The sequence below is a fragment of the Calidris pugnax genome, unplaced genomic scaffold, assembly GCF_001431845.1.
Source record: "Calidris pugnax isolate Ruff unplaced genomic scaffold, ASM143184v1 scaffold273, whole genome shotgun sequence".
NCBI lineage: Eukaryota > Metazoa > Chordata > Aves > Charadriiformes > Scolopacidae > Calidris > Calidris pugnax.
The window spans coordinates 7,121,842-7,149,724 of NW_015094508.1; the positions used below are offsets into that span (position 1 = coordinate 7,121,842).

The 27,883-nt window shown below is 39.7% G+C and overlaps 1 protein-coding gene across 2 annotated transcripts; it reads left to right on the top strand.

Annotated features, from left to right (window-relative positions):
* Window positions 1-144: 144 nt before the first annotated feature.
* TRIM23 (tripartite motif containing 23) lies at window positions 145-27,508 on the top strand. Of its 2 annotated transcripts, none has more exons than XM_014964921.1 (11): window positions 145-300; window positions 1,238-1,400; window positions 14,893-15,014; window positions 15,877-16,155; window positions 16,746-16,928; window positions 17,477-17,692; window positions 18,717-18,851; window positions 22,069-22,198; window positions 22,317-22,427; window positions 23,848-23,972; window positions 24,322-27,508. In XM_014964921.1, the coding sequence occupies exons 1-11, from the start codon at window positions 190-192 to the stop codon at window positions 24,499-24,501; spliced, it is 1,755 nt and encodes a 584-aa protein (XP_014820407.1). In that variant the 5' UTR covers window positions 145-189; the 3' UTR covers window positions 24,502-27,508. The 2 variants fall into 2 exon arrangements, with proteins under 2 accessions (XP_014820407.1, XP_014820408.1); XM_014964922.1 differs by lacking the exon at window positions 145-300 and adding an exon at window positions 773-825.
* Window positions 27,509-27,883: the final 375 nt, after the last annotated feature.

The following is a 27,883-nucleotide window of genomic DNA, read 5'->3' on the forward strand; positions in this document are numbered from 1 at the left end:
GTGTGGCGTGGAGTGATGGGAATCGTAGTTCTCTGGTGCTAGTCCGAGGAGGCGGGCACAGCCCGGCCCGGTGCGGCGGCGGGGGAGCGCATGCGCCTGCCAGGGCGGTGCCCCGGGGGCGGGCGGGAGGGGGGCTGCCGGCTCCGGGCTCCTTCCTGCCGCGGGCTGCGCCGCTCCGCCCTCTCCAAGATGGCAGCCGTCGGTGTAAACAAGGTCGGGGCCGGTGCCGGGATGGAGGGCAGCCGGGGATCCGGCGGTGGCGGCGGCCGCGGCCCCGGCCCGGCTGGCGCCGCAGTGAAGGTGAGATGAGCTGCACGGCCCATCGCGCACACCGGCGGGGCCGCCTCCTTGTGGCAGGGCAGGCCGCGGTGGCAGGGGTTGCACCGTCGCTTGCCCTGGCTGGGGGAAGGAGCAGCGGCGGGCCTGCGGGGCGGGAGGCGGCCCCTGAGGCGGCCGGGCCTGGGCCCGGCTGCGAGGCCGCCTCGGAGGCCCTTTGCCCGTCCCGTCCGCGCTGCCGTGGGTGGCCTCGGAGCGGGCCGCCAGGCGGGAGGCCTCTGCGTGAGGGGAAGGCTGGCGGCCTCAAAGCGGGGAGCTGTCTCGGAGAGGATCGGTGGCGCCTGGGCTCCCTAAAGGTGGTTAGCGGTCTCTGTTATCTGACGGACTGTCGGGTGGTGGTTTGGGTTTTTTTGTTCTTTTTTTTTTTTTTTTTTTCCCTAAATGACGATCGATTTTGCTTTTTATTAGCGGTTTAAGATGTTCCAGTCCCTTGCTGCTTGTTCCTGCTACCTCGATGCTGCGTTTGTAGCTTCGTAAATGGCTAACTTGGTATGACTGACCTTTTTATGTGGATCAGCTATGAATGGAAGCTTTCTCCACCAGCTGATGGTCTGCTTTGGCAGGGTCTTGCCCTCGGTTTCCTTCTTCTGTTCAGGACGTTTCTGCTTACTTGTGCTGCTTGGCCAGTGGGCTTTTCTTGTGGCAGTGCATTAAATGAAGTGGGCGAGAACTAGTGGTGATCAGGTGGGATGCTGAAAAGTTAAAATGCTCTATTCGTGTCTATTTTTTAAATGACATTCTTATGATCATTACTTGTGTGTGCAAAGCAAAATTAATGATTCAGCCTATCTGCTGTGATTGCAGGAATTACTGCAAAATGAACTGTGTCATGTAGCTTCGGGTATGAAGTTTTGCTTTTTTACCAGCTCAAAAACAAATATGGTTTCTTTTTAAATTGTAGGTTCTTGAGTGTGGAGTCTGTGAAGATGTATTTTCTTTGCAAGGTGACAAAGTTCCCCGGCTGCTTTTGTGTGGCCATACTGTCTGCCATGACTGTCTTACCCGGCTCCCCCTTCATGGCAGAGCAGTTCGTTGTCCTTTTGATCGACAAGTTACTGAACTAGGTAAGAAAACCAAGTACATAATGCTAGATACAGATTCTTGATGCTCAGCTTAGTTATAATATTTCCAAGTAATTAACGTGCACTGTTTCATTTCATTTAGAGAAGCTCATAGTACTGTTAAGCACCAGTAAAAGAGTTATCTTAGAAAAGGAAGTAAAGATTTTATCTTTATCTCCTTGAACCTGGGCTTTTGCAAGCTTTATACCTTAAAATCTTAACCCTATATTTACAAGGGGACTACTATATTTCAAATTGGTGTTGAAGAGTTTCTGAATGGGTACTAGCTTCCTGTTGTCCTAAACACTAAATAAACCATGCAATTAAAGAGGTAGTTTCTTTGACAAACAGAGTTTTCTCAATTCATGATGAAGTGATATAGAGAGAAGTATCAGTGATAACAAACCTGTTTTTTGAAATGTAAAGTAATTCTATATACACAGTAACTGATAGCGGCAGGCTATCAACAGGAATTCCTTTACTGTAGAAGTGTCTGCAGGCAGTTTTTGAAAGGGTAAGATAAAGCTTTTATTCAACATTGGAAATTTATGTTAGGCAAAAGAGTACATGTGCTTATAATTCCTTCAGAATAGGAATTGCCTATTCCGCATAGGATTACAGGGAATCTGAATTACCAGAAGAATTTGTACTGAGAAGAACTTTTTAATAGAACTGGCTCCAGCAGTTTTGAATAGCACTTGGGGATAAAAAAAGCTGTTGGAAGGAGGAGAATACTCAGAGAAGGAGATCTCTAATATAGTTTGAATTTGCTTGAATAAGAATTTACCTTGCAGTTAAGAGAATCTGCTAGATTGTAGACCAAACTCAGAGGAATATTAGGGAACTCTGTCAGATTCTGTCATGGAAATAGGAGTCAGGAAAAGAAACGTCAGTCTCATGTGAAAGAGGGTTTGTTTTCTGGGGGAGGGGGGTGGTTAAGTATGAGCATCTTGAATGATTGCCAGTCTAAAAGATGTGGTTAAAAGAGTCATGTTTTTTCTTACTTCTTATCTATGACTGTACTACAGCTGCACAAGATTTCTTAAAGTATGCTTTTAAGGGGGAGAACGTTAGAGAACAAGACTCAGTCCTGCTAATGTGAAACATTTCTATCCAAGACTGCTGCTTGTATCTTGTAAAGTAAAAGTAGCATTTTTATTATGATAGGAAACTTGTCACTTCTTCGTTTTTACTGTGCTTTCCCCCCCCCCCCCAGGCATCTAAAAGTATCCTATCATAATTTTTGTTGGTTTCAAGTTTAACAAAAACAAAGCTTTATGAAAACATTTAAAGTTTTTTTTTTTTAATCTTGCATAATACTGAGGAGGTTCTGTTGAAGCACAGTAAAATGTTACTAAACTTGTAAGGCTCCTACAGATAGGAAGAGGGAAGTACAGCTTCAGCTTTTGTGTCTAGGATAGTAAACTTGCATCCTACTGGCTAGTACTAGAAAGAAGGATCATATGCTGTGACCAGCACTTGTGCAAAAAACTGACAGGTAGAAAACTTTAGCAAAACAGCTTGAAAGTAAAAATACTTCTTTGAATAAAAATGTTCTGCCTGATGATTGGGGCAGAAGAGGATAATAGCCATTTTTAGTCTTACCAGGGCCATAAGAACTGTCTTAAGAAATATTATTGCTTTCAACATGTTTTGTGGAATGGAACTCATTGTGCCTCTTTGAGGCATCAGTGTATTTGTTGTCTTGCTCTAATCACCTAGTAATTACTGCTGTTAGTTTAATCTGCTATACTTGTAGCTCTGTTTCCTTCTGAGAGCTCAGGAGTGGGGCTGGGAGGGAGGCATGACAACTCTAGGTCCAGGGAACTTTTAATCTTTCGCTCCCCTCCATTTAAGGCCATGTGAGAAGGCAAGCTCCATTTTCACCCATTTCTGCACTTGCCATTCTGCCATTTAATGAATTTGCATCAGGAAGCTGTTCAGTATCTAAATCTTGGTTATAGGATTACTGCCAAGAGAAAATTCTGTTGATAGAAAAGCTGTATAATCAGGGCGTAAAGCTACCTGTGTTGGAACAAAGTTCTTTATCAGTAACTGGATTTTACGGATGCTTTTTAGTTTGTCATTTAACCTATACAGTTCAGCAGATAGACATGCTTGTTTTCCTTTGCTCTTCATACTAAATCACTCAATCCTGTCTGTATTAGTCCAAGTTTTTCCAAGGTATCTTTGGACCTTTTTGAAAGAAATACTCAGGGATCTATGTATATATAGATATATATAGCTGTATTTTCTCCCTTCTGAAGTGGACTCTGTTTAAATTTACTAGCCTGTCTCTTCTAGAAATATATAGAACTGTAAGGGAAGGTAGAGTTAGAAGTACTTTGTCAATCAGAATTTCTGGAAATATGGAGTCTGCAAGTGAAAATTGGCACATGTTATATATTCTGATAGTTCAAAAAATCTTGCTATGAGAGAAAATATTTAGTAATGAACTGGTAGAACTATAGGATGCCCAAACCATATTGCTTTGCAGAGTAGACCAAGCATAGATTTTTGGGAATTTCTTGAGAGTTCTTTAATGAAGTTGCCTGCGATTAATTTTCCAGTGGAGATTTCTAAATGAGTATGTACATGTTGAAGGCATGTGAGCTGTCTAGTGTTTATCTTCAACTGGATTAACATTCTTTAATCAGAAAGATGTAATAGGAAAGATTTTTTGATTTTCAAAATTTTGAAGAATTCTGGAGACTGTGTTGATTCAGGCAATATATTTAGGGAAAAATCTATATAAATGGTCTTTGTAAAAGAAGAGACTCTTCTTAAAGCCTTTTTCTTAAAGTATGTTGATTTGGGAGAAAAGGGGAATAATTTCTTGCAAACTGTTTTCTCTCTTCTTTCTCTGTTGGATTAGTGGGTTGTTTCCTTTTAAAAAAAGACATGGACTAGGGAACTGTTGTGAAGGATCTGTGTATGTAACAGCGTTGGAGGCTCTGGCTTTTGACTTTAGCTGGGCAGCTCTGCTAAGGAAGCTTTTAACAGTTTATGGCTCAGGTGAACTCTCTCTGCCATGATTGCATTACAGGGCTGAAACTATTTTCTATCATTAGAATTTTTTGAAGTGATGCATGCAAATGTTGGCATCCTTCATAGAATCGACCCCGTTGGTATTCATTATATTTATATACCCTTTTGCTAGTGTTTGAGTGATAAGGTAAAACTTCAAAACATTGTGCAAGAAAATGTGGCTTTAATGTAACATTTTCTTGGCTTTGTTCAGATGTTTAGGCAGAAGTTGCTCTTTTATTCTTTGCATTATTTATAATCCTTTTGCAGACAAGCTTTATGCTTTTGAAAATGACATTTGTATTGTTGGCTGGAGTTGGTCTTAATATCTTCACTCTGTCACTATCTCATTCCTGGCTGACACGCTTCCTGCTATTCATGTCTTATTCTTCTTTTGAAAAGAGACAGTCAGATTGTGTAGGGGTTTTGTAATGGGCACAAGCATCCCTTGTAGACACAAGGGTGAGATCATTAGGCTCTTTTAGATTTGTGACCAAAGCAGAATTTGAGTTAGAGTCCAAGAGATTAAATAGATGCATTTACACAACACATCCTTTAGTGTTCTGGAATATAAAATAAACACTTGATCAGATGTGTTGGAAACGTGTATATTGAGTACATGGTAATTTTATAGTGGGTTTAGTGTAAAAAGCAGCAAAGTGGCTTTTTTTGCAAAAACGTAAATGCTATGATAGATACCAGTGAGATGAGACATGACTTTCTGTATGATAATGCATGTTTTATAGGATGCTTACAGGTTATGAAACCTGGTTTAGTGGATTAATAATTGATGTGTAAGCTTTGCATGGTTTTTCCATCTATATCCAAGATCAACAGTGCACTGACAATGTATAACATGTATTAGCAAATATCAGAATATATAATAAAAAGTTAAAGAATGTAAAAGCAGTGTAACTTCATTTCTCTTGACAGTTTTAAGTTATGAATTAGAAAATAAACACAGAATAGCTACAGACGTAATCTTTTCTGGTCTTTTTTGTTGGTTACATTTCAGTAAATTAGTTCTGCTTTGACTTTTCTGGCTTGGCTTTCTCTTCATGCTGGACATGGAACAGAACTAACATGATTAAGATCAGATATGATAATGTAAATTGAGGAGAGTACTTCTGTTGTTTTTTTTTTTTAATAAACATATTAAAACCTGTGGAAGAAAATACTTTTGTAAGAAGCTCTGTAATGATTGAACAACCTCTTTCTGTCTCAGCTTTATCCAACGTTTGCTTAAAGGCTAAGTCAATGTTTGCTTAAAGGCTAATTTGCTATAATCTATTCCATAAGTAGGTTTATCCTTTTGGTGTGGGTACATCCATATATACTCTGCTATTAATGGCTATCTGGATTAGTGGCTAATCTGGAGATACAAGGTCCACATTAGTATCAGCAGTCATTATATTGGTGTGTTGTTTATGGGAGTATTTTATAAACTGAAGGTTGTGCACAGTCAGTTTGCAGCGGGACAGTGCTGTTCTAAGCACTAGAAAAGAACCATCTAGCCACTTTTCTGTGCTTTGCTTTCTGTAAGTTAGTGTCTAGAGATCTGTCTAGATACGATGTCAGCAAGTCTGGACTCCATTTACAAACTGGTTTGACATAATTTAGATTCTAAAAGTGGCTGTTGCACTCTGTATTTCTTCAACTCGTAATAAGAAGTGACTCTTCCATGATTTGTGTTATGAAAAACCCTGTGATCCTGCTAGTAGTGCTAAAGCTAAAAAATAACTAAGCTCCGAAGTCAGAATATATCAAGGCAGATTACTGTGCTTGTGCTAACTGTAACTGTGGAAGACCAGAACATAACTTCTGTAAACTCCGTCAAGATCTGTGGCAAACAAAAGCTAAAATACTCTAAAATCCTTTTTTTTTTTTTCCTCTTGTTTACAATTTATTTTTTGGAGTGCAGTTGGTAATGCTGTCTGTACCAGAGAAGGCTTCCACTGTAGAACTGATGACTACAGAGAACACTGACAAACCTTTGCTTTATACCTAACTTCAAAGTTACTAACCAGTATACCTTGATAGGCCCATTTCCAGAAACATACATTTGCCAAAATGAACGGTCTTTTACTGGTAGCCAATGTTGTTTTATGCCAGTTAAAGGTGTTGGAGGCAAGAATAGCTTTTATGTCTTCCCATTTATAGCTGTAGTAAAACAGTATTAATCCATTTATCAGTTCTCTGAACTCTGCCATTTATCAGTGAGGCACATAACATCTATTTTGAGTTTGGCCACTGGAGAATATTATGATGATTTAAACTATGGGGGAAATGCCTAGGAAAGAAAATCTCATGTAGCAAAACTGGAAGCTACACAAAACAGTAAGGTATACAGTGTGGATATATTGGTTGCTGTTCACCTCCCTCTTCAGAGGTTCTATAGCATCATTGCCCTCACTTTGGCCAGATGTGGCATGCATCTCATGAAACTACTTGTTCTGTTCTCCTTAATGGGAGGACAGTTGGCATGTGAGCGTTTCAGTTTTCCACATGTGCCTAGCCGTGTGATGCAGCTCTGCTCTTCGTAACAGTACTGAAGGAAAAATATTGTCAGGTAGTAAAGCCACTTGCATATATCTCAAATGACTCTTGAGGTCTTAAGATTGAAAGCCAGTGTCATTTTTCTTGTTTCATAGCTCTTGAAGTAAAAGAGAATGTTGTGGTTTAACCTCTGTGGGCAGCTCAGCCCCGCTCTGCTGCTCACCCGCTCCCTCGCAGTGGAACAGGGGAGTGAATTGGAAGGGCAAAAGTGTGTTGAGATAAAGTTGGTTTAATAGGGAAGACAAAAGCTGTGCACTCAGCAAAGCAAAATAAGGAACTTGTTCACTGGCAGGCAGGTCTTTAGCCATTTCCAGGAAAGCAGGACAAATTACTCGAAGACAAACACCGTAACTCTGAATGCACACACACACATACCCCCCTCCTTCCTCCTCCTTCACCCCAGATTTTATTTCAGAGCATTATATTATGTGGTATGGGATGTCCCTTTGGTTGGTTGGGGTCAGCTGTCCTAGCTGTGTCCTCTTCCAGCTTCTTGTGCACCGCCAGTCTCCTGGCTTCCAGGACAGCATGAGGAACAGAAAAGAGGTCTCAGTCCTGTGTGAGCACTGCTCAGCAACAGCCAAAATGCAGGTGTATTATCACTGGCTTGGTCACAAGTCGAAAACATAGCCCCATACCAGGTACTATGAGGAAAGTTAACTCAATCCCAGCTAAGATCAGTACAGAGAATAATTCTTAACAAGCTGAAGCTGGAGACAGGAGAATTTGCAGATGGGCTGGGGCTTTTTGGGGTTTTTTTTGCTTTTGTGTACACTCCCTTATAAAATCTATTGTGACACACATACATCTTAAAAGTACTGCCTTTTATGGAGTGAATATATTTGAACACTGCTTTTATAATTATATACAAGAGCCTTTATAGCAGTGTATACTCCATGTGCTGCAAATCCAGACTCCTGTGGGAGCTGCAGATCCATATTCTTAGAACCATGAAAATGCGGATTATTCATGGCTATTGGTACCAAGCTGAGGAGCAGTGAAACACAAGTATTTGGGATGGGTACTTAAGTTTGTTGGTTCTCATAACTGCCTGCTACTCATAGTAGTTGGTGTCTGTCTGTTCATTTGGAACAGTACATTCGCTCTAATGATAGATCAAGTCTATGGAGTGTTTGATAAATCTCAGTATTGAAGAAGGAAGGCTTAATGTCTGCATAGGATCAGTGGGATGACATCTGAATTCCAAAAGGATGCAGAGGGTATATGCCTTCCAGACTATGACAGGGCAGCATAATTTAGGAGATGTGGAACAACACTCAGCAGAACCAGGCAAATTCAGTAGCCTAGGCTTTCTTTTTGGGACAGCAAATGGGATACAGTTTCTATGAGTTCATATCAGATATTATAAACCTATGTCAGACACCACATATGTGGACTGAATGGGTCAAGAGTTCTTAGGCATCATCTGGAACCTCAGGCTCCAGTTGCTGTTCTGCTAGTCTTTGCATCTGGATTATGAGAGGCAGCCCAACTTTTTTCCAAATCTGGCATTGTTTTCTAAAATTGTGTTTTCCAAGTCATGCTTGAAACAAAGCATGAATTGAATAAAGCAATTACTTGAATTTAAGAAAAACTGTAGTATGTAGGTTTTTTACAGTGAATAGCAGAAGATCACTAAAAGTGTGTCTCATATTCTTAGATACATATGTTTGCATGAAGTACATAAGAAATACTTGAATTACAAAAGCAGTGTCCGTATGCAGTTTTGTCCAGATAGTGGGGCCTCACACTCTAAGAAGGTGGCAGCCTTTTCTTTTCTTACAAACCTAGTTCAAAAGTTCCATCATAAAATTGATGAGTCAATTTCAGGTCCTACAGATTCTGTTTAAATGTAAGGTGGCAGCTTCTTAGTTACATAAATGTACATCTGGCACTACTGGTAACGTTCTGCCTTCTCTCATTCTGCTCAAAGCTATCAACTCCCTTATTTATTTTCCTGAAGTTAGTAGCTTCTGTACACTTATCTCTTTGACAGATGTTTACATGAGGGCAATGTTATGTGACATGATGTTATGCTATGTGATTTTCATAGAATCATCAAATACCAGGTTGGAAGGGCGTCAAGGATCATCTGGTCCAACTTTTCATGGCAAAAACATGGTCTAGACAAGATGGCCCAGCACCCCATCCAGCCAAATCTTAAGTGTGTCCAATGTTGGGGAATCCATCACTTGCCTGGAGAGAATATTCCAAGGGCTCATTGTTGTCATTGTGAAAAATTTTCCTTCTGTGTCCAATCAGAATCTCCCCAGGAGTAACTTGTGCCTGTTACCCCTGATCTTTTCCATGGAAAAAGGGAGTCTCCATCTTCTTTGTAGCCACCCTTTAAATGTGAGAACCTGGTGATAAGGTCTCCCCTAAGCCTTCTTTTCTCAAGGCTGAACAAAGCCAGTTCTTTTAGCCTTTCCTCATATGGGAGGCTTCCCAGTCCTTTGATCATCTCTGTGGGCCTCTCAAGCCTGTCCACATTTTTTTTGCATAGCAGGGACCAAAACACAGTGGTCCAGGTATGGCCTGAGAAGCGCTGAGAAGAGTCCGATAGTGACTTTTTTATCTCTGCTGGTGATGCCCTTGTTGATGCAATCCAGCATCCTATTGGCTTTCTTTGCTGCAGCAGCACACTGTTACTCATAGTGACCTTGTTGTCCACCAGGACCCCTAGGTCTGTTTCCACAGAGCTGCTCCCCAGCTGGGTAGAGCCTGGTCTGTGCTTCACTCCTGGATTGTTTTCTCAGGTGCAAGTCCTTATATTTGTCTTTGTTGAACTTCATAATGTTCTTGTTCTCCCACTCTCTACCCTATCCAGATCTTTCTTCAGGGTGGCTCTCCCTTCCAAAGTACACTTCCCAACCAATTTGGTATCAGCAAACTTCATGAGGGTACACTTGATCCCATCATCCAGATCACACTCATAGTGACCTTGTTGTCCACCAGGACCCCTAGGTCTGTTTCCACAGAGCTGCTCCCCAGCTGCCTCTCAAGCCTGTCCACATTTTTTTTGCATAGCAGGGACCAAAACACAGTGGTCCAGGTATGGCCTGAGAAGCGCTGAGAAGAGTCCGATAGTGACTTTTTTATCTCTGCTGGTGATGCCCTTGTTGATGCAATCCAGCATCCTATTGGCTTTCTTTGCTGCAGCAGCACACTGTTACTCATAGTGACCTTGTTGTCCACCAGGACCCCTAGGTCTGTTTCCACAGAGCTGCTCCCCAGCTGGGTAGAGCCTGGTCTGTGCTTCACTCCTGGATTGTTTTCTCAGGTGCAAGTCCTTATATTTGTCTTTGTTGAACTTCATAATGTTCTTGTTCTCCCACTCTCTACCCTATCCAGATCTTTCTTCAGGGTGGCTCTCCCTTCCAAAGTACACTTCCCAACCAATTTGGTATCAGCAAACTTCATGAGGGTACACTTGATCCCATCATCCAGATCACATGAAGACATTAAACAGCGTTTAACACCAACCTCTGGGGTATTGTACAACATCAGTCCCCGGGGGACCCCACTTGTGACAGGCTGCCAGTTTGACAAGGAACTATTTACCAGCACCCCCTGAGTGCTGCCTGTCAGCCAGTTCCTGACCCACTGCACAGACCACTTGTCTAGACCATAACACATCAGTTTCTCTAGGAGGAGGCTCTGGGGAAACTATATCAAAAGCCTTGGAGAAGGGTTTTGGTAGACAATGTCCACCACTCGCCCCTCATTAAGCGAGCAGTTTACTCTGTTGTAGATGGTGATCAGGTTTGTCAAACGTGATTTTCCCATGATGACTACATGCTGGCTTTTCCCTATCGTGTGCTTCGACTTGTGGTAGACCCCAGGAGAATTTGTTCCATAACTTTCTCAGGGACTGAAGTGACACTAGTGGGCCTATAATTTCCTATAATTCTCCTTCTTGTAGATGGGAGTGACATTAGTCTTCTTCTAGTCTTCTTTGATGTTCCCCCATCTATCATGACTTATCAAAGATTATGGAGAGTGGCCTTGCAAGGATGTCAGGAAGTTCAATTAACACCCTCAGGTGGGTGTTGTCAGGGCCCATTGATTTGTAGGGGTCAAGCTCCTCTGATAGTTCACAGGCCAGCTCTTCCTTCGCTGTCGCTGGGTCTGTGTTTGCATCAGCCTGGATTGTTGTTCCCAAGGCCTGGCACCCAACAGCTCTGGTAAAGACAGCAGTGAAGGAAGTGTAGAGAACCTCTGCCTTTTCAGCATCATTGGTGACTAATTCACCTCTCCTGTTTAACACCAGGCCAATATTTTCCTTCTGTTTCTGCTTGTTGTTTACATACCTGAAGGACCTTTTCTTGTAGTTTTTGACATCTCTGGCCAGTTTCAATTTGAGCTGAGCTTTTGCTTTTCTAACTGCCTCTCTGCATTCCCTGGCAATGCCCTTGTGTCTCTTAACAAGTATTTGTCTGCATTTCTGTCTCTGGCACAGAGAGGCAGAAGGAGGATCAGAGATAATATTGGTCCGTTTCTTGAAGTGGTCAGTCACCTCACAGATAAGGAAGTAGACAAAGCAGAGACATTTAATCCTGGGATAATCCTGGTTGTACGTACCGACTGGGGGGTGAGAGGCTGGAGGGCAGCCCCACAGAAAGAGATGTGGGGGTTTGGGTTGATGGCAAGTTGAACATGAGTCAACAGTATGTCCTGGCAGCCAACAGAGCCAACAGTGTCCTGGGGTGTGTCAAGCACAGCACAGCCAGCCAGTCAAGGGAGGGGATTGTCCCACTCTGCACTGCACTGGTGCAGCACCACCTTCAGAACTGTGTGCAGTTTGGGAGCCTCAATGTAGGAAGGACACCACACTATTAGAGTGTGTCCAGAGGAGGGCGACCAAGATGGTGAAATGTCTCGAGGTCGAGACTAGACTTAGGAGGAGTGGCTGAGATCACTTGGGTTGCTCAGCTTGGAGAAGGGAAGGCAGAGGGGTGACCTCATGGCAGCCTGTACCTTCCTCAAGGGGTGCAGTGGAGGGAGAAGTGCTGATCTCTCTCACTACTGACCAGTGACAGGACACGAGGAGATGGAATGGAGCTGCATCGTGGAAAATTCAGATTGGGCATTAGGAGAAGGTTCTTCGCTGAGAGGGAAGTTAGTCACTGGAACAGGCTCCTCAGGGCATCAAGCCTGTCAAAGTTCAAGGAATGCCTGGATGATGCTCTTAGTCCTGTGAGGAGCAGGGAATTGGTCTTGATGATCTTTATGGGTCCCTTCCAACTTGAGATATTCTGTGATTATAATTCTCTCACTTGGGAAGAGAATGAGAGAACAGAAAGAGCCATCCAACTGGAGGGTGGCTTTGCAGAATAAGACTTGGGTGTCCTGGTTTACTTGGTGTGTTGTTGTGGCAAAGGAGGCTAATAATATCCTGGGATTAGCAGGAGTGTTGCCAGCATTGGGTGGTGATCCTCACCTTCAGTACTGGTGAGGCCACACCTGGAGTACTGTGTCCAGTTTTGGGCTCCCCAGTACAAGAGAGAGGTGGAGCTACTGGAGCAAAAGGCCAGTAAGATAATGAAGGAACTGGAGTATCTCTTGTATTGAGGAAAGGCTGAGAAATGTTTTACAAATACCTGAAGGGAGAGTATAAAGAAGATGGAGCCAGACTTTTTTCAGTTTTTCTAGTGACAGAACTAGAGGCATTGTGCACAGTCAGAAACACAGGGAGTTCTGCCTGCACATAAGGAAACAATTTTGACCGTGAGGATAACCAGGTTCTGGCACAGGTTGTCCAGAGAGGTGGTGGAATCTCCGTCCTTGAAGATCTTAAAAAACTGCCTAGGCAAGGTCCCAGGCAACCAGTTTTAGGTGACCCTGCTTGAGCAGGATTGGGCAAGGTGATGTCCAGAGGTGTCTTCCCATGTCAACCATTCTGTGATTGTCTAATGACTAAAAATTAGTGATTCAGTGCTGAAAGATGGTGCTTCCATCACTTGAGCCACTTTTGTCTTGCAACAGAGAAAATGTCTTTATGACAATGATGCTGAAAAAAGTCAAGGGATGATACTGTCTTAGAGAAGCAATCACTAAGGTTCTCATATGCTACATGGCCTATGGAAGTAGCAGGTTGCAATAGTCATTGGGATGCAATTCTGGTTTTGCTTCTTATGTTGCTTCTTGTTTTTACTAGACTGAGATCTGCAATAGATGTTACATCTTGTAATTCAGGGAATGTGAGATTTGTCGGTATGAATTCTTCACAGCTTCTGTTAGCACAGTAGAAATGTTCACTGTATGTAGTTATGCAGAATATTAATTTTTATGATACACATTGGAGTTTGTGTATTCCTTGTAGTCTTTAGTTGTTAGCTGTTGCAGATTATTTTACAAGTGTTTTTACTGAGTTTTTGTAATTTTTTTATAATCTTCCCATCTTATGCAGAAACTCTGCATAAATATTAAATAGTTCCATGATGGAAGGAAGGAAGAGGATAGGGAGGTAGTGTCAGCTTACGTAGAAAAGTGGTCATTGTATCTCACTCTAGTTAGTATCACTGTAGTTAAATTCTCTCACTTGGGAAGAGAATGAGAGAACAGAAAGAGCCATCCAACTGGAGGGTGGCTTTGCAGAATAAGACTTGGGTGTCCTGGTTTACTTGGTGTGTTGTTGTGGCAAAGGAGGCTAATAATATCCTGGGATTAGCAGGAGTGTTGCCAGCATTGGGTGGTGATCCTCACCTTCAGTACTGGTGAGGCCACACCTGGAGTACTGTGTCCAGTTTTGGGCTCCCCAGTACAAGAGAGAGGTGGAGCTACTGGAGCAAAAGGCCAGTAAGATAATGAAGGAACTGGAGTATCTCTTGTATTGAGGAAAGGCTGAGAAATGTTTTACAAATACCTGAAGGGAGAGTATAAAGAAGATGGAGCCAGACTTTTTTCAGTTTTTCTAGTGACAGAACTAGAGGCATTGTGCACAGTCAGAAACACAGGGAGTTCTGCCTGCACATAAGGAAACAATTTTGACCGTGAGGATAACCAGGTTCTGGCACAGGTTGTCCAGAGAGGTGGTGGAATCTCCGTCCTTGAAGATCTTAAAAAACTGCCTAGGCAAGGTCCCAGGCAACCAGTTTTAGGTGACCCTGCTTGAGCAGGATTGGGCAAGGTGATGTCCAGAGGTGTCTTCCCATGTCAACCATTCTGTGATTGTCTAATGACTAAAAATTAGTGATTCAGTGCTGAAAGATGGTGCTTCCATCACTTGAGCCACTTTTGTCTTGCAACAGAGAAAATGTCTTTATGACAATGATGCTGAAAAAAGTCAAGGGATGATACTGTCTTAGAGAAGCAATCACTAAGGTTCTCATATGCTACATGGCCTATGGAAGTAGCAGGTTGCAATAGTCATTGGGATGCAATTCTGGTTTTGCTTCTTATGTTGCTTCTTGTTTTTACTAGACTGAGATCTGCAATAGATGTTACATCTTGTAATTCAGGGAATGTGAGATTTGTCGGTATGAATTCTTCACAGCTTCTGTTAGCACAGTAGAAATGTTCACTGTATGTAGTTATGCAGAATATTAATTTTTATGATACACATTGGAGTTTGTGTATTCCTTGTAGTCTTTAGTTGTTAGCTGTTGCAGATTATTTTACAAGTGTTTTTACTGAGTTTTTGTAATTTTTTTATAATCTTCCCATCTTATGCAGAAACTCTGCATAAATATTAAATAGTTCCATGATGGAAGGAAGGAAGAGGATAGGGAGGTAGTGTCAGCTTACGTAGAAAAGTGGTCATTGTATCTCACTCTAGTTAGTATCACTGTAGTTAATGTGCTCTAAATATCTATCAGAATCTCAACTGTGGTTTGTGGAACTTCTCATGATGGTATATGCTTGAGGTTTTTCTTCTTCTCCACTCCTTCATATAACTTTTCCTCAAAAATAGGAGATTCTGGTGTCTGGGGCTTGAAAAAGAATTTTGCTTTGTTGGAGCTCTTGGAACGGTTGCAGAATGGACCTGCTGGGCAGTGTGGGACATCAGAAGAAGCCATTGGCCTGTCTGGAGAGGTACTGAGCTTTAAAAAAAGCAAAAAGTGTGTTACATTTTCCTAAAGGTATCTCTAGGTAGAAAAAAAAAATATGATTTTTTTGCCAAATGTAATTTCACTAGTAAAGCTGATGCTTGCTTTCAGTATCTAGCATTAAGGCTTTAATTAATTGCTTCATAATTAAATGCTAATCTGCACTGACTAAAGCATAAAATAAAAAGGTATTGCCAAGTGTGCATACCCTTTTCCCCGTTTTAGACTGTTAACATTTTCAGAAAAGTTTATTCATTTGGATACTTCAGTTATAGTGATTAAGGACAGTTTTCTAAAAGTTCTCAGAAACTCTTCCAAAAGTCTTAAACTCTTCTTCTCTAGAAGTTGCCTTTTATAGTAATTTGTTATCACTATATCATGTGATAGTACTTCATTATCAAAACTAGGCTATAATAATTTCAGCATTAACAACTGGTTTGCAAAAAGTATCATGCACTCTAATAAATAACTGTCCTAAGCACCTATTTTTCCATTGGTGTTTTGTCTGTCTGTAACTTTGTAATTCTTTGTTCTGTAATGACTGATTCAGAGGAAATGAATGGAGCCTGAATTATTCTAGCCTTCAAACTTTTACAACTTCCATTGAAGTTTGGATTTATAAAATCACTGTACACCTCTAGCATTGGCTGTAAAAGAAACTGACTTTTATTTTTTTAAAAAAATTATTGGGATTTGTTGGGATTATAGTCCAAATATTTATTAGTGTGTAATTTTTAAGGAAAGTCTGTTTTCAGGCTTATATTGGTGGCAGGTCTGCTGATTTTCCTCAATTCTTGGGATTAAACGTTAACAACTTAAGTTTTGTCTGTTGTTGTTGTTGTTGTCAGAGTATCATCCGGTGCGATGAAGATGAGGCCCACGTTGCGTCTGTGTATTGCACCGTCTGTGCCACTCACCTGTGCGCAGACTGCTCCCAGCTTACCCATTCCACAAAGACACTAGCGAAACACAGGCGTGTTCCTCTTGCTGATAAGCCTCACGAGAAGACCATGTGCTCCCAACACCAAGTACATGCCATTGAGTTTGTTTGTTTGGAAGAGGGTTGTCAGGCGAGTCCTCTTATGTGCTGTGTCTGCAAAGAATACGGGAAGCATCAAGGTCATAAGGTACTGCTAATAATCTGTTTCTAGTCATGCTGTGGGGTGGATTGCATAATTATTTATCCAATTAAAGTACAAAAGATTGTCAAGAAAGGAGGGTAGATTCTTGATATGTCTTGATATGAAGTAACTTCATACAGTTCTTTTGTTTTCCCTTCATTATGGGTAAACGACATGGTAAAATTTCAAGAAAAACATTATTTCTAAGATCACAATAAGTTATATATGTATTAAGAATGACAGTCCCTGTATCTAATGCTTTGCTGAACTTCGCATGGCATTGAGTCACTAGTTCTGAAAGTTGTTTTCATCATGCAAACAGTAGGTGCAGTCAAGCCTGGGGTGCAGTCCAACCACCCTTCTATTTTTTATAAATGATTATGGTAAACAGGCAAATTTGTGTATTTACTTGTGTGACTGCTAGATACCTATCTTAGTCTCAGCGTAATCTGTAACTCCTGATTGCATTTTGAATTGTAAGATGGTTTTAAATTCTTACTTGCCTTTCCTGTATATATATGTATGTACTAAAATAGAAAACATTATTAAGGAAGATGTTTATGATTGATATTTGATATTTTGCTTTTAATTAATAGCATTCTGTCTTGGAACCAGAAGCCAACCAGATTCGTGCATCCATTTTAGACATGGCCCACTGCATAAGAACTTTCACAGAAGAAATCTCAGATTATTCCAGAAAATTAGTTGGAATTGTTCAGCATATAGAAGGAGGAGAACAAATAGTTGAAGATGGAGTTGGAATGGCCCATACTGAACATGTATGCTTTTTTTTTTCCCCCCCATACATGCACAGAATATTTGCTTTCTGTGATAACAAGGATAAGGAATTTCTTTGAAAATTATACATGACTTTTAAAAGACAAGACCTTAAGTTCTTCACTCTACCAGGTTGGTTTTGAGGCTTAAGCCAGCAGATAGAGGGAAACTTACAGTCCATTACAATGTTTTTAGGCTACATGAAAATAGGGAGACAGCATGGAAAGCTCCATAACTGCTAGTACAGTACTGAAGTACTGTGACAGATTGCATCTGTTCTCAGGTGCTGTATATATGCTATTGAGGCTTTTTTCCCTGGTCATGTTTAGTAAGCTGTGTATACACACAAATAACCTATTTGATTATTGGAGTAACTTCTTGGACGATCTTGATCTTAGGGCTGATAAGGCTCTCTGTATAACTGGGACTTGAACTGTGATGTACCCAAGCAGGTGAACATAAATTAGATACTGGATTAAAATGAAAAAATGTACTTCTGGAATCAACTGCTGTCCTTAATCCTCTGGATTTCCTGACTACAACACTGTAGGTACCAGGGACTGCAGAGAACGCTCGCTCATGTGTCCGAGCCTATTTTTCTGATCTTCATGAAACCCTTTGTCGTCAGGAGGAAATGGCTCTTAGTGTTGTTGATGCTCACGTGAGAGAGAAATTGATTTGGCTCAGGCAACAGCAAGAAGACATGACCATCCTCTTGTCACAGGTTTCAACAGCTTGTCTTCATTGTGAAAAGACTTTACAACAGGTAGGTTGACAAGTGAGCTGTAACATATGGCAAGATAGGTGGAGCTGGAAATTAACTTTAGGCTACAGACAAAAGGCATAGATGGTAGTCTGCATTTTTGTTTCCTTTACAATGTTAAAGCAACAATGATATGATTGAAGTATTCATGACAAGGGAGTGTTAGGCAAGAATAATCAGTACAGAAGCATTAAGTCCTCCAGTTGCTGGAAATCCTGTGGCATGACTCTGTTGTCTGGAGTAATTTCTAATTATTTGTGAGGTTAGTGGGAAGGAGAGAAACTGGAAGGATTGTTACTTATTGGAAGGATTTTACAGTTGCAATTACCCCTATAGGTGTTTAAAGATAGTGGTCATATGAGGATGGTAGGAAAAAAGGTTTTAGGACCTTTTGGTAGCACTTGTAATAATACTAAATATGTGAAGAAATTGGCTATATGAGAGTATTGGTGGCCCATTATTCTTTTAATTTAGTGATAGCATATGTAGTGAACAGTAAGCTCAATATAAGAAATTATTCCATTACTGTGTTATTTATTTTTGTTTGTTTGTTTAGACTAGTGTCAGATTGCTTATTCAGATGTGCTTGTGAACTGTGCAAATGTTCTCACCATTAATGAGTGGATTTTAATCTTTGTGTTGTATGTTGCTGTGTGCTGCAAAGCTGCTGCTCCATTCCAGCTGCTGGAATGATATAATTATTCATTTTATATAACATTACTGCCTCTTATTTTTGTATTCATACAGGACTAAGACAGGTCAAAGAAAAAGGTTTTTTAAAACTGCAGAACTATTTAATATCCATTAGTATTAAGGAAGAATGGTGGGATCTTCACATTTGTATTGCAATTTTAAATTGATCTATTTTGTAAATGTGAGTTTCTTTAACTAGGATTAAAGAAAATTTAAAGCGTATTTAAAGCATTTAAAATGCTTTATTTCCAGCCACCATATTTGCATTGTGTTTGGTTATTTTAAATAAGTTACTAAAGGAAAAAAAATGCTTTTGTTTTCTTTGTCTGTTTAGGATGACTGCAGAGTAGTGTTGGCGAAACAGGAAATTACAAGATTGCTAGAGACATTACAGAAACAGCAGCAGCAGTTTACAGAACTTGCAGATCACGTACAGCTGGATGCTAGCATACCTGTCACTTTTACAAAGGTATTCTTAATCTCATCAAAATAGAGCTATCTGCTTTATGAAGTCCCGAATGTAATTTAAAGAAAGCAGGAACATTATATGCTCATTGTGATGCAGCATTTGTTGCAACAAATTTAGACAGTTCTGTATCAGAGCCACCATGTCTTACCATATGATGAGTGCCATCTGGTATTTGAGCAACAAAACCACTGTGCTGTTATAGTGAGAAACATTTGTTTGACATTGACTACATCAGTAGCTTTCCTTGAAAATAAGCTGCTTTCTTTTAGATATGTAAGATCATATTTTTAAATTCTAGAAGCACCTTTCTTTACAAACATTCGTTATTTGCTGTTCATTCACATCAGACCAGGAATCTAACCATGGTTTTTCCATGTATTTTTGGCTTTTTCAAGAGGACAGCATAACTTCTGCAAAATGTTTATAATTTTATTTCCTGAAAATTGCATATCTATTTTTAAATGCAATAATACTGTTATAAGTTAGAGTCTATAGTGTTAAAAATAATGTATGTATTTCAATTTGTTAAATTATAATTTTTCTTGTAGTTGCTTTGTACTCACTGATAGTTTAGACACAGTTTATCTTCTAAGTACGTTTTTTTAATTGCTGTAATATCATTTCAATACAGCTTGCTCTTTGAAAGGGATGAAATTACTTGTAGTTTGATAATGGTGATACTTTTCACATAGGAGAGTAATTAAGTTTGAAACTCTAAAGAACAAGAAGTACTTTGATTACTCGGGGTTTATAGTTCTGAATTGGTAAAAGAGGAATAGGGTCTATTGTTGCTGAGGTGAAACTGAGGGTTTAACTGTTGCTGTTGAACATTTTACTATAAGGAAGTGGATGCTTCTGTGGGCATTCTGGCCCAGTCCTTGTTGATGTCTGAGTAATTTGTTTTGTAAATTCCATATATTTGAATTTCCGTGTAAGAACTGCTTTGTCAGATCAATAAATGCAACGTTTTCACTTCTGCCCCTGAGAGCGGGCCCCGAGAGGGTGGCCAGGTTGTTTCACTGTCAGCAAACTCTGCCCATAGGTAGGGTGCTGCCTCCAGCAAGAAATCTGTAAAATTAGCAGCTCTAACCTGAGCTGCCTCTTTTCCTTCCTCCTCCTTTTCAGGCACAGAGAAGAACTTGGGAGATTAATCTCCAGAAATTTTAGACAAAATCAGAACTGTGGCTTGAGTGTGAAAAGGGTGCTGAGGCATTTTTTAGACTCTCCAGAGACTTTTGCATGCTTTTATGTTCTTTGTTTTTGCCTGTACCTTTCTTGCTGACACGCTTGGCAAGAATCCGCCCACAGGTTTTCCCTTTCCAGGAGATAACTCTTTTTGATAACATGCTATGTTGCAATGTTGTCACTGAATTTAGCAACTTCAGCTTGGAGTTGAAAATTCTGTATCTTAGGGGAAGTTTGTTGAAAAGCAAGTAAGTCTCAATGTTTTATTCTCCAGATCTTAAATGTTCAGTTAGTCCTTTGGTTTTGGAGTACCTGCCTTGTGTAGCATGGCTGTAATCAAGATCTGTTAGTTGCAGAAACCATGCTGTTTGCTGACTAAGTCCATGAGCAGCAAGCTGTTATACACAGGGAGGGTTATCACTATGTGCTTTCCTTGTTCCTTACTTTCACACGTATCTATCTTCACCTAGTTTCAGACAACATGCTAGATTAGATGGACCTTTGATCTGACTCTTACACTTGAAATTGTGTTGTTGCTGACTTTTGTGTTGTGGTACTTGCATTAATTTTTTATTTTTTTTTATTTATTTAGAAAGCAGTTTCTCTAGAAAGGTGATTTTACTCTTTGAAGATTGCAATAGCGTAAAGTTACTTAATTAATCTCTATTGATTATTCTGGCAGTATGCTACTTCATCTGTGACAGAGGGGAGAATGGAGCTGTGTGTCATGATGACCTATATCCAGCTATTTAATGAATGTACGTGTGTGTGTGTGTACATACACATCTCAAGTCACATCATGTAGATGTTTATACATCTGGTCACACTGGTGCATGTTGGTCTTGTAGCAGGAGTGACTGTAGCATTTTTCCACTCAATAAATAGCATTTCTAATGCAAGAACAAAAAAAAAAAAAACAGCTGGGTGCGGTATACAGCGGTTTTGAGTATTACTTGCCCAGCACAGTGCTGTCTGGATTTTGCAGGAAAGCGAACGTACGGCCACATAGTTCTGATGATCGAAACTCTGTTATTTCATCAAGGTACCATTTTTAAGTACTTCAAAATATGTTTCAGGGGTACATAATAATCGTACCCTATGTTGTTTATTTTCTAAAGCAAGAAAAAAAAAAAAAAAAACAGCTGTGTGCGGTATACAGCGGTTTTGAGTATTACTTGCCCAGCACAGTGCTGTCTGGATTTTGCAGGAAAGCGAACGTACGGCCACATAGTTCTGATGATCGAAACTCTGTTATTTCATCAAGGTACCATTTTTAAGTACTTCAAAATATGTTTCAGGGGTACATAATAATCGTACCCTATGTTGTTTATTTTACAATTTATGATTTGCTGGTTTATGTTAGTTATACCACTTGATTGCATTGTTAGCATCAGCTTACTCAACACTCATGGTAGCTTGATCTGAACTACAAATAGGAAGGTGATTCTTTTTCCTTGCCTTCAAGCACGACTTGGGGTTTCTTTTGTTTGTTTTTCTTCACTATTTCAGATTGCTGCTTAATGCTAATAATGTTGCTGTTGCAACGTGGTAAAGGATTAGAAGTGTTTCGACGTGAATAGGTGTAGCTATGGAGCCTCCAGCAAGGAAATAATTCTGTAGGTGGGGGCATTAATAATGTGACAAAACATAGTGTAAAAACTACAAAACCAATAGAAAATTCTGTGGTCAGGGAACTCCAACTAATAGCTACAAATAATCCATCATGCAGTTTGAGCCAAAAATTATGAAAGATTTTTAAATTTTATAAAGTACAGACACACTAGCAGGAGATTAGCTGTCTTTCTAAAAGGCCTGTGGTAACTCAGGCAGAAGTTACAGGTTCACTACAGAGATTGTTGGATATTTTGGTTTGTATTATTGCTGGAGGCAATTGATGATTGTGTCTTGTATTTTAAAGTCAAACTTTTTAATGACTTCACAAATGGTGACAAGGTAAATATCTTAAACATAAAAGTTTTCTAACTTGAATTTCCTAAACTTGCTCTTGTTTTGTGTATGCTGTTTCTTACAGGACAACAGGGTACATATTGGACCAAAAATGGAAATCCGTGTTGTCACTCTAGGATTGGATGGAGCTGGCAAAACAACTATATTGTTTAAATTAAAGCAAGATGAGTTCATGCAGCCAATTCCAACAATAGGTTAGTAGCAACAATTTATATGTGGGGTTTTTTTCTGAATGTTTGACATATCTGTAGAATTTGATCATTTTATATTCATACAGAACAAGACTATACAACTTTAATATTTTTATTCTAGGTTTTAATGTTGAAACAGTAGAATACAAGAATTTGAAGTTTACTATTTGGGATGTAGGAGGGAAGCACAAATTGAGGCCCTTGTGGAAGCATTATTATCTCAATACACAAGGTGAGACTAGTACAACTTTTAAACTGTATTTTGTCCACTAGCTTGTATTTTGGAGCTAAAAGATTATTAATAGAAATAATTTATAACTGTAAAAATTGTTCATGCAATGCAAAGTCCAGCTGCTAGATTCATGAGCTAAAAAATTTTAATCCAGTTGATCATAATGTCTGCTGCATGATAAAGGTGCATTCTCCATAAATCCATCAGACAGCTCATGGAGCCAAACAAAATTAGAATCTCAGTTCTAGCTGACAGCAGACAAGGTGCAGTGTTCCAAAGTTCACATAGTGAGAAGTAGTACTTGCCAGGTATGAAATTTAAATAGCACTTGAAATGAAAATACTCAGCCTTTAGGAGCCTTTAGTTGGCTGCTTGAAACATTCCACAAAGTTCTGTAACTTCTGACTTGGTATTGCAGTGTAATGTCTGGTCATAGACTAGATTACTGACCCTGAAAACATTGACCTGAGTGGTGTCGACTTGGAAATTGATGCCATCCTTCTGTAAATCCTCCAGTTATTTTCCAGTTTAGAAGGGGGTTTCGCTTCATTAATTTATTCCAAATTGTCTGAAATACTTAGGAATGACAAACATCAGTTTATGTGCTCTTCTTTGTGCATTATTTCAGTCTTCATTACAAAATTTAACATTTTAAATTGTTTGTCTTTTCAAACTTTTAAACATCATATTTCGGGATTTCTGTTGTCCTCTTAAATCTTACCATGTAAACACCAGTAGCATGGAATCATGCCAGCCTTGAAGAATTGCATGTTGGAAAGTCTAATCAGTTAACTTGGTGCATAGCTGCAGTAAGTTTTGTTTAGTTTTGGAGTAGGGGGGGGTTTCATTGCAAAAACCATGAGTTGAAATTCTGTCCTCTAGCTCTGTCTCCAGGACTCTTCAGTCTTTCTGGCATCTTGGTTACGCTCTGTTGTGGATAGTAAAATCTGCTGCTGCTGTGTTGGGTCTTCTCTGGATTGTGTAGGCTGTGGCTGAAGGAAGCTGTGCGGATTTGGCTGAACCTGTAGGTTTTACAGCCAGTTAAGGGTAACTGGAACAGTCACATGGGAGTTGATTGAGTAGAAATGGATCACGAAATGGTTTAAACTGAGATACTCAATCCACACATAGTAAATCTGGTTTTAGACCCAAGCAGTTAAAGTGTCACAGCCTTTGTATAAGACTAGGCAAAAAACTTCAGAATTTTTTCCATGGTTTAGGATGAATTGTAGATTTTTGTCAAAGGTGTAGAGGTATGTAGGGCATTTCTCACTCCTCCTGGATTTGAAATTGAAGTTGCGCGCTGCTGAGAAACCTCACATAGCAGACTGCTAGAAAGAAAGAATTGTGTCAGCTGAAAGCTAATTTTACAGAGTTTATATTAGATGGTGTGTAAAACATTTCTCTCTTTCTTTCACAGCGGTGGTGTTTGTAGTTGATAGCAGTCACAGAGACAGGGTCGGTGAAGCACACAGTGAACTTGCAAAATTACTAACGGAGAAGGAATTGCGGGATGCCTTGCTCTTGATCTTTGCTAATAAGCAGGTACGTGTAATTTTTTTCACTCTGTTACTCTTTTCCTTAGTTTTTGTATCAAATTCCAATTTTCTGAACCCTCTGGGTAGGGAATGGTAATGTGGAAAGGCTAAAATGTAGATGTTTTCCTTATGTTTAATGCTGGTAAAATAAGTGGTGCTAGAGTGCTTAGAAGATTCAACAACCAGTTGTTGCGTTATGGTAACAAGGAGTAAATGTGTAACTGTTTCATTTGATTTTTGTGTTTGGAAAGATTTCACGTGATCCGTAGCTTCAGTCTAAGCTATCAGTTAAAAATAAAGTACTTCAAGTATAATACAGAAGAATAATCGAGTCTTTGTATCTGGCTCTGTTGCAGGATGTAGCAGGTGCACTTTCAGTGGAAGAAATCACGGAACTGCTGAGTCTCCACAAGCTCTGCTGTGGCCGTAGCTGGTATATTCAGGGTTGTGATGCCCGAAGTGGTACAGGACTTTATGAAGGATTGGACTGGCTTTCAAGGCAGTTAGTGGCTGCTGGTGTCCTGGATGTGGCTTAAGTTTACAGCAGCTGCAATTTAAGGATGTAGTTTACTGTTGTGTTTTGTTTGCACGATTAGGATGTTGTAGCCAGGTCTGCTGTCTGAAGAGGGGGTTTTATTTAACTTGGTGGTTACAGAAAAATATAAGCCTTTATCCTAGATTGGATAATAGGTTCAGTAAACTTGTGCAGTTAATAGCGGGTTTGAAATTTGGTATATTTACAAGTAATGGGATGGGCTAGTTACAGGGGTGCCTTGTAATTCTTTTTGGTGAAATTTGATTGTTATAATTTAAAATTCTTCCCTGATTAAAAAAAAAAAAAAAGCATTGGAATTCATCTGATGATTTTAACAAGGTTACAGTACTTCATTGGTGTCAGAAAAAGTTTGAAATACTTTCCCAGGAAAATATTCCAAAAATCCATCTCAAGTTATTAGAATAGCCAGCTCTGTCTATTAGTCAGAAAGAAATGGTGCTACTCTTTAAAGAATGCATTCAGTTAAAGGTGGCATTGAAAATTACATGCAAATACACCACAAAAAGTAAATGTTTCCCCCATTATTTGTTGGATTTCCTGTTGATTACCAGAAGGCAGCGTAACTTGGCAAAGAAAACTGAGAATGGGGAACCAGTGTTGCAGGGCTAAGAATTGGTGGCATTGTTTAGCTAGTTGTTTTCTAGCTGGGGGGAAGGGTTAGTTGGTTGGTTTTTTTGTTAATTGCACACATGCTAAATTATTTATGGACAGACTACAATGATATTGAGGTGAAAGTGTTTCATGCGTGCTTGGGGACCTAGTCTGCCTTCAGAAATTAAGCTTATCCTCAAGAAGTCAATGAAGGTCAAAAAGAAAAACGACCATACTTAAAAGAAGTAGTGCAGTGTAATGTCAATCCAGCTGTGTACTTCATGTAGAAGTCATGTTTCCAGATTAAGGTAGTGGCCTTAAAATACTAAATAACACAATGTAAAAGCAGTGTACACTAATTATAACTTTTACGTAGAAGAGCAGATGGTAAAATGTGATATAAACCTTCCATAATTAGATTTTCAATTCTCGCTGTACTTTCTACATGGAACTGTCACCGATGCCTCTATTTTCGAAGATTACTCATGCACAAACCCATGAAATATGGGTGTAGCACTGTTTAAATTTAGAGAAGGTCGCAACGACTTAGTGGTGTCTCTTTTTCTGCTGCTCATGTAACTCTGCTAACAATTTTACCTGTCTGATACGCGCAGCAGAATCATCTGGCCTCCTCTTTAAGTGCACACTATTACCAGTTGAAGAAGCCATGCCATGGGCCTCTTCCTGTTGGTAGAGGAGTTACAAAGGGCACGGCCAATAGCTCGAAACTGCTTATTGTCACTTTTCTTACTGGAGTAGGGGTGAATGGGAAGAACCAGAGAGTGGACGTGAGCAGTTGTTTCACAATGGGTAGGTATTTTTGCCACTCTGAAAAGTGTCTTTACCTGTGAGAATTCTGAACCTCACCTGGCAAAGAACATGTATCTGTGGCTATGGCTTTTATTGAAATATTACTGATTTTATGTTGTTTTCCCACTACATACCTTAGGTAAAGCCAAGAATGTATAAACAAATAATTTAGTACATTTGCACTTTTCTTCAAGAGGAAGCAGTTAAGGTAGCAGTTAACTACTGCCTCATAATGACACTTATTTGTAGTTTTCTCTTGTTCCTTAAATTTTATGTAAATGGTGTTAAATGCAGCTTCAGTTTCAGCAAGTCTAATGACTTGAACAGTAGCTGGAAGAACACTAAGCTTTAAAGTAGTGAAATGTTTGTGAAATGGGCTTCAATGCCTACCTGTGTATGTAAGTTACTGAGAAAGGGGTATTTAGTCTTTCTTCAGTCAACCTGATAGATTTGGGAACAGTTTACAGCAGAGTGAAGGGTGCTTTCTTGCACCTACCGACTAGAAATGGTTGGTCCTTCCCAGCCTGTGACGTCTTGCGCGCTGGACAGTCGGCTGCCTGACCTGAGCATCTGAACTGCAGAGCGGTCCCAGACCTCGTTGAGGCTGACTGTCCCTTCGTAGCTCTCTTTGAAAAATTTGAACAAGTTCTGCTAAGCATGGTAGATACCTTTTCCTAGAATATTTTTAACAGAGAAGACATGTATTCTTTAGAAAAATCCCACTTCTGCACTATTATTTTAGCTGGCTTATGCTTCAGTTACACATGCCTCTCAGTACAGTTCTGCTTTAAAATGCTCAAGGTGACCAGTTTGGATTTTTCGTAACATTACATTTGAGGGCAGAGTAAAAAGTCTCATTCGTGCATATTTTTGAGTACAAAGGATTGCTTGTGACACATGGAATGCTACCATAAAAGTGTTTTTAAATGGAATTTATTTAAGATGACTTGAAGTAACTGTGAAAGTGTTGCATTTGTCTGTGAACTCTTCAGTGTAAACAGGTACACTAAGAGGTTTATTTGTATTATACATCAATACTACATATAAACTGCTACTGTTATAAATCTAAGCTTGTTTTACTGAACTTTAGGTTTTAGTGTGCTGAATTATGCAATATGTAATCGGACTATTTTCTCAACTAGAACTCACTCAAACATTACTAACTATGGGGATTATTTGAAAAGACCAAGTAACTTTTCATAGAATTTTGACTTATTTGTGAAATGGAGTAAATACAACATCCAGTGACTGTGTTGTGGCTTTCTTTAAAGAATCTCAGCTCAAAAATAGTATGTCTAGGCTAACTGAAAAATAATGTTTTATCACTTGATATGGTCTTACTCTGTGCTACTTTCAAATTTATTGTGGACTATGTGATACACGAGGGTTTTATTCTGAAATAGTCCTTATTCTTAACTGTTGGAGTAGGTGTGGATGTTATGTAAAGATTTCTTGAAAGAAAGGTCTCTTTTAGTGGAAACAGTTCATGAGCTGCTGCAGTTTGAGTTGCCCAGAAAATGAATTCTTTTCAATAAAAGTATCTGAAACTTTGAGAATTGATTTTAATAAACTTGCCTTTTTTTTGTTGTTGTTGTTAATGTCATCTCAGAATAGAGGTGTGCTACCTTTAACTTACTGTAGAATTTTTCTTTTTGATCCTTGAAGGTATCCCTTTATCTCACTGAAGATAAGCTTCCTGGTAGTAGCAGCTTCTGGGGGATTAGCATGCATCACACCTCATTTCATGAGCAAAGTTGCCAGAACTGTAAATTCCTGAGTCTTGTATGAGTGCAGTGGTGTCAGGTGAACATAAACACCCAAAGTTAATTTTACTGTATTTAGGGTAGACTCAATTATCCATCATAGTAACAGGGCCATATGTAGCCACAGATTCACGTCAACTTGAGAAGTACAAGCTTTCATTGAGGACTCTGTCCAAAACACCTGTTGTAAGCTTACAT

What these genes read in the sequence shown, in the direction of transcription:
- TRIM23 (XM_014964921.1), top strand. Translation starts at nt 190, where the DNA reads ATGGCAGCCGTCGGTGTAAACAAGGTCGGGGCCGGTGCCGGGATGGAG. An exon ending in GTGAAAAGACTTTACAACAG is followed by an intron (nt 17,693 to 18,716) that starts GTAGGTTGACAA and finishes TTGTCTGTTTAG; the next exon opens with GATGACTGCAGAGTAGTGTT. An exon ending in TACCTGTCACTTTTACAAAG is followed by an intron (nt 18,852 to 22,068) that starts GTATTCTTAATC and finishes TGTTTCTTACAG; the next exon opens with GACAACAGGGTACATATTGG.